The 6,522-nt window shown below is 35.1% G+C and overlaps 1 protein-coding gene across 5 annotated transcripts in view; it reads right to left on the bottom strand.

The window, feature by feature from the left end:
* Positions 1 to 2,060: 2,060 nt before the first annotated feature.
* The window catches only part of cuedc1a (CUE domain containing 1a), a 32,411-nt gene continuing 27,949 nt past the window's right edge, over positions 2,061 to 6,522 (bottom strand). For 2 of the 5 annotated variants that reach the window (XM_056467212.1, XM_056467215.1), the window contains 4 exons: positions 6,468 to 6,522; positions 4,344 to 4,402; positions 4,184 to 4,256; positions 2,061 to 2,665 (listed from right to left, as the gene is read on the bottom strand). The exon at positions 6,468 to 6,522 is cut by the window's right edge and continues 93 nt beyond it. In XM_056467212.1, the coding sequence (XP_056323187.1) occupies position 2,665; positions 4,184 to 4,256; positions 4,344 to 4,402; positions 6,468 to 6,522 (188 nt within the window). In that variant the 3' untranslated portion in view covers positions 2,061 to 2,664. Of the gene's footprint in view, positions 2,666 to 4,182; positions 4,257 to 4,343; positions 4,403 to 6,467 lie in introns of those variants that run through there. The other 3 variants (XM_056467213.1, XM_056467216.1, XM_056467214.1) reach the window with 2 other exon arrangements.

Genomic DNA, 6,522 nt, shown 5'->3' with positions numbered 1-6,522 from the left:
TACTACACACAAAGTGCGTCTTCCACCTGGCCAGTGCTGTGTCGTCATGATGATACTTACTGGCCATTGGTCAGTTTGAGGAATCCCTTCTCAGGATACAGCAGATTAAAGTGGATTGTGGGGGAATCTGATGGCAGATCATCCGCGCTTTCGGTAAACACCCGACTGTCGCGTCTTTTTTCAGTCAGATTTTAGTCTGTGTCTATGGAGCAGGTGCTGTGTGTGCTTTAGTTCTGTTTATGCTTTTGCGAGATCATATTAGAGATTATTTGTTGAGACTCAGGTGAAAAGGCCACGGTCGCGATGCATTGTGGGACTTTGAGGTAGACGGGTCGAGCAGGGCTATAAATAAACCCCAATCTGCAGACGCCAGCCAGACACATAAATAAGGACATGTCGTGAAATAGCCTACTATCTTCTTCTCTTTTAAGGGGAATATTTAGGGCTTTTCGTCGAGATTAAATTATTGTCACAGATTGTATGAATGAGGAATCAGCTTGTGTATAAAATGAACAACTATTCAGATAAAATAAGATATTTTGGTGGGTTGCTCCATCTGCTGGCCAGTCAGAGCTATTTGTTTATCATGTACATTTATGAAAGGCCTATATACACAAGACTGATCTGGGTCAAATGTGATGGAGCATAAAAGTCTGACGAACCACTGGAGGTCGCCATTAACAGCATTCATTTCAGCTAAATAAGAAAACAGACGTTTATATTAATGTATTGTGTCCTAATGTATGCTTTTGTATGTGGTTTCCATAAAGAAGAATATTATGGTCATTTAAAGTAGGCTAAAAGCGTTTTTGAGCCATAAAAAATCTTATAGGTTACTTGAATTAATTCATTGAGGTGGCCAGTTCGTGCCTTCCCTTAGTAACCTATTTGTTGACGTTTATATAGGCTATAGCCTGTATTTACAGAAACATTTGGGAAAATAAAGCTGATTAAAATTGGAGTATCTAGTTAATAACACAACAATTATATGCTAGTAATATAAACAAATGACCCAAATTGTACTTTTCAACAATAGGATACATTAGCTGCAATACTGAAGTAAAAACTACAGTATTCGTTTTTCAGTTCACTAGGCTATAGTAGGCTATTCTGTGTAGCATTCATAAACAAAGTTGTAAATATTATAATATACAGTATAATACACTTTATAGTATGGTTTAAAACACTATAGTATTTACTATAAATAAATAGCCTGGTATTTTGTTTAATTTGTGTTATTTTTGCTACGAAATGCTAGTAATTTTGATCTCCCGCCAAAATAGACATCCATCGATTCCATTGTCAGTCAGATATAGCTAGGCCTACTGCAAATCACCACAGTTTACCGAAGTTAAACTAAAGTGTTCTACAGTATTAGCTTTTCAGTTCACTATTAGGCTACTAGTAGGCTATTCTGTAGCATTCATAAACAAAGTTATAAATATATTCTAATATACAGTATAATATACTTTACCGGTCAATCTACATTCCTACTCTCACCTATGATCATAAGTTTTGGGTCATGATCGAAAGGACACGATCTCAGATACAAGCGGCTAAAATAAGTTTCCTTCCGAGGGTGGCAGGGTGCACCCTTACATACGAGGAGCTCTGTCACTCGGGAGGAGCTCAGAGTCGAGCACATCGAGAGAAAGCAGCTGAGGTGGCTCATCATCTGTTTCGGACGCCTCCTGCACGCCTAGTGTTCCAGGCATGTCCCACCGGGAGAAGACCTCGGGGAAGACCCAGGACACGCTGGAGGCACGATGTCTCTCGGCTGGCCTGGGAACGTCTCGGAATCCCCCTGGAGGAACTGGAGGAAGTGTCTGGGGAAGGGAACTCTGGGGTTCTCTCCTAAGACTGCTGCCCCCATGACCCGGCCCCCGGAAAAGCGGATGAAAATGAATGAAAGAATGAAATATGTAGTAAATCCAATGAATCTTTTTTTTTTCAGTGTAACAAACTATTTAAATAATAAGTGCTTGACTCAGAGTTTATTTTTCCATACAAAAAAGTATAATAATCAAAAGACAAACAAGGACTTGTTGTTGGTTTCAAAACGTAATTTATTTCATAACAAACAAATTGATTCTCTGAAAATCAATAGCAATTTACAATGAGCTAACAGCCCTAAACTCTGAAAATGACATTTTTAAATACAATTAGCCTACTATCCCATTGCAAATACACACAACCAGATCTTACTTCACTAAAAAAATGAAATCATGAATGATCATGTCAGGAATGAATACGCATGATTTTTTAAACGGCGAGTAGCTTGAAAAGAATCCAACATAGCAACTAAACCTGACAGCTAGTTTCAGAAATCAATCTCTCCGATATCAAAGACATATCTAATTAAATAAGAAATGACAGAGCAATAAACATGAGAGTTCTCCTGAGATAAACACAGATTTTCTTATCAAGCTGAGCAATGAGGTTTTTTTGTGCTTGTGAGTCCTGAGTCTCAGCACTGAGCAGTCTTATTAACACCTCCCCGTCTTCTGAACACTAGACCGTTGATCCAGAATATCACAGACAATAACTACTACGATGATTTCATGGCTCAGGTTTCATTAAGCATTGCAGGAAACTAAAAGAGAATAAAAGTCTTCATCTTGATGATCCTTTCCTTTGTCCACTTGTTGCTCCAGTTCATATTCATCTATCGGAGATCAGAACAATTCACATAGTAAATATTTAGATGTAAATCATTGTAAGACCCGTAACTTTAACATATACAGTTATACAACTTTACAGCTATACAACTTTAATATACAGTTAAAGACAAAATTGTAAACCGTTTTAATAATTCATTTCTAATAAATATTTCTTTTGTTTTTGCCATGATGACAGTACATAATATTTTACTACACTGTAAAAAAAAGTCTGTTAATTAACAATTTGTGTGATAATTACATGAAACATTCTTAAGAATAAAACATTATGTGTTCTTTGGAAGAGTGTACTTGCCTTATGATGCTATTTTATTGTCATTCTGCCTTTATATAATGAATTGTAAAAGACAAATCGCAAAAAAGCTTGTGTAATATATTGTGCATCAACAATTAGATATCGTGACAGGCCTAATTATGAGATCTAAATCTCTGCTCTGTTCATGGGCGGATTTAACTAATAAGCAAAACAAGCAGCCGCTTTGGACCCCAGGAAATTTGGGGGGCCCCAATAAATACCTAGAAGTATAAATTATACACATATTATCGTTCTTTTAATCATATTTGTATGGTGAGGGTCTATAAAATAAAATTCTAACGTAATTATTCTCAACATTATTACCAAATTTGCTTTACATCCCAATCATGGCGCAGTCTAGCAGTCAAATCAGGTAAAGATTCAGTAAAAAACTATTTATTATTTTCGATTATTATATGAAGAGTTTAGATGCAAAAACCTCTAAATGCCATTTGATATTTTCTTCTAAAATTAGCAATTTTCTCTGACCCCCATGTGTAGGCTCAATAAGTTCTTTTTATTGCCTTTCAAGTGAAATAACTGAACATAAACATAGGTGGCTGATTAAAAATGCTCATTTTAGGTGAACATTTCCAACGGAATTTGGAGGTTTTTGCATCTGACCTCTTCATAAATTGTTTTAGGCAAATCATTTAAAATGTAGATATGGCATTAGGATGAATAGAAAAGGAGATATAAAAAGAAAAAAAAAAAGAAAAATGAACAAAACAGGTGCAATTTAGGACTGTTGGGCCCCATGACTGGTATTGCTTAGGGCCTCCGAATCACTAAATCCACCCCTGGCTCTGTCACCTTTTTGAAAATTCAACTCTACAGTTTAACAAAGTGACTTTTATTGATATTTTAGTAGTTTGAAATAATATAATGTATAAGAAATAATATATAGAGAAATAAGTCAGTACAAGAACAGAAAATGTACTGGCGGTAGTTTTTGTAGTGTAATATACAACACCATACCTGTCAACATTGGGATGTGAAAATAAGGGAATCATAATAAGGAATTCTGCCGACTCGACCCACACTCAACAGCCAAATTAAAATAAGTAATACTTTTTGCTAAAGAAAAAACATAATAGGAAGGACTGTGAATATGTCCTTGCTCAGTTAAACATCACTTATGAAATATTTGAAACATAAGTCAAATAAAATGTTGATAAGTTTAGTCTTCAACTGTACATTTATCACTTACTATGACATCACTTCCTTTGACTCTTCTCCTTCCTCCGGTCCTGGTGTTCGTTTATGTTTGTTGTCATCCTCAGCTTAAAACACAAACACATATTCACTTCACAAGGGTTTGACCAAATCACTGCAGTGCCAATATTGATCAAAATAAAGGGATTGTTTACCCAGTGGCAGCCCCTCAATTTCATCCAGGAGATTGACAGTGGAGGTTGCAGAGCCCAGACTGAGAGAAAGTCAAGGGTTAAACGAACTACTGGTTCAAAACCATTTATAAAGTGCCCTTGCTATGCTAGTTTTGAAATTTGGATATAAATTTATCTGGAATTAAATACATTTGTTATAAATTGGCTTAAGCACAAAAAATCAGACTGCAATTACTGAAAACTAGAGCTGCACGATACTGGAAAAATCTGACATTGCCATATTTTCCATTTCTGTGATAAATATATTGAGATATTCATATAATTTTGCCAGTTTCAACTATTTGGAAAGATTTCAATCATTTTGATCAACTAGGATGATCAAGTCTTTTTCTATGCAGAGCATTTGCATAACAGATAATAAATTACAAGCATATATAAATACGACAGAGCAAAAATAAACAATGCTTTAAGATTTTCTGGGGACGGCATTCAAGGACAGAAATTGAACATTCATTAATTTTCCTTCGGCTTAGTCCCTTTATTCATCAGGGGTCGCCACAGCCGAATGAACCACCAACTATTCCAGCATGTTTACACAGCTGATGCCCTTCCATTTCCATTTCAGATTTGCTTCTTACTTTTAGATCACCACAAATTTACTGTCACAAATCACTCCATTACACACTTAACAAAAGGTAAGGTCTAAACAAAGCATTCGGGGCCCTTTATTACAGGACCTTTAACCTTTTTTAACTTCCATTATCCTTTTTTGTTACAGCGCATATTACAACTATCAGATCAAAAAATATATACAGTTGAAGACAATATGGTTCTGTTTAATGGAGAGAAGATAGAATACTGGGTGGCAGCTGGAAGGGCATCTGATGCGTAAAACATATGCTGGATAAGTTGGCGGTTCATTCCGCTGTTTTGTTCAACACATTTGTAAACATAATAGCCTTAATAAATAATTTCTAATAACTAATTGCTTTTGTGGTGGCACAGTGGTTAGCACTGTCGCCTCACAGCAAGAAGGTCATTGGTTCGAGTCCCAGCTGGGCCAGTTGGCATTTCTGTGTGGAGTTTGCATGTTCTCCCCATGTTCACGTAGGTTTCCTCTGGGTGCTCTGGTTTTCCCCACAGTCCAAACTCATGCGCTATAGATGAATTGGATAAACAAAATTAGCCTTAGTGCATGAGTGAATAGTTGGTGATTCATTCTGCTGGGGGACTAAGCTGGGACTAAGCTGAAGGAAAATTAATGAATAATTGCTTTTGTCTTTGCCATGATGACAGATTATTTTACTCGCTGTTTTGCAAGATGCTGTTGTTCAGCTTAAAGTGCACTTTAAATGCTTTATAAGTTAATAATTAGGTTAACTAGGCAAATTAATGGTGGTTAACAGAGGTTTGTTCTGTATCCAATCAAAACAAATGTATAAGAAGAGTCAATAATATTGACTTTAGCCTTTTTTTAATGTTTTTAAATATGCGAATTTATTCCTGCCAAACTAAGAGAATTGATTTTAAAGAATTAAAAATTTCACAGGAGGGCTATGTATATGTGTAGTTGAAGTCAAAATTATTCGCAAAATTACTATTATTATTATTATTATATTTTTTTTATATTTCCCAAATAACAGAGCAAGGAATTTTTCACAGTATTTCCTATAATATTTTTTCTTCTGAAAAAAGTCTTATTTGTTTTATTTCGGCTAAAATAAAAGCAGTTTTTAATTTTTAAATTTTCTATTTTAAGGTCAATATTATTAACCCCTTATAGCAATATTTTTTTTCGATTGTCTACAGAACAAAAAACTACTATACAATAACTTGCCTAATTACTCTAACTTGCCTATTCCACCTAATTAACTTAATTAAGCCTTTAAATGTCACTTTAAGCTGAATACTAGTATGTTGAAAATCATCTAGTAAATTATTATGTACTGTCATCATGACAAAGATAAAATAAATCAGTGATTAGAAATGAGTTATTAAAACTATTATGTTTAGAAATGTGTTTAAAAAAAATCTCTCTGTTAAACAGAAATTGGGGGAAAAAAATACAGAGGCGCTAATAATTATGACTTCAACTCATACACACACACACATGCACGTTAGCATTGACATCTCTACACAACATACGTAGGCGCAACCCTCTGGCAGTGACTGTCAAGGCTGGAAATATGAGCAGGATATG

The sequence above is a fragment of the Danio aesculapii genome, chromosome 10 (genome assembly GCF_903798145.1).
Source record: "Danio aesculapii chromosome 10, fDanAes4.1, whole genome shotgun sequence".
Taxonomy (NCBI): Eukaryota; Metazoa; Chordata; class Actinopteri; order Cypriniformes; family Danionidae; genus Danio; species Danio aesculapii.
Note: the sequence above shows the minus strand (reverse complement) of the source record. Positions and strands in the feature narration are given on the sequence as shown.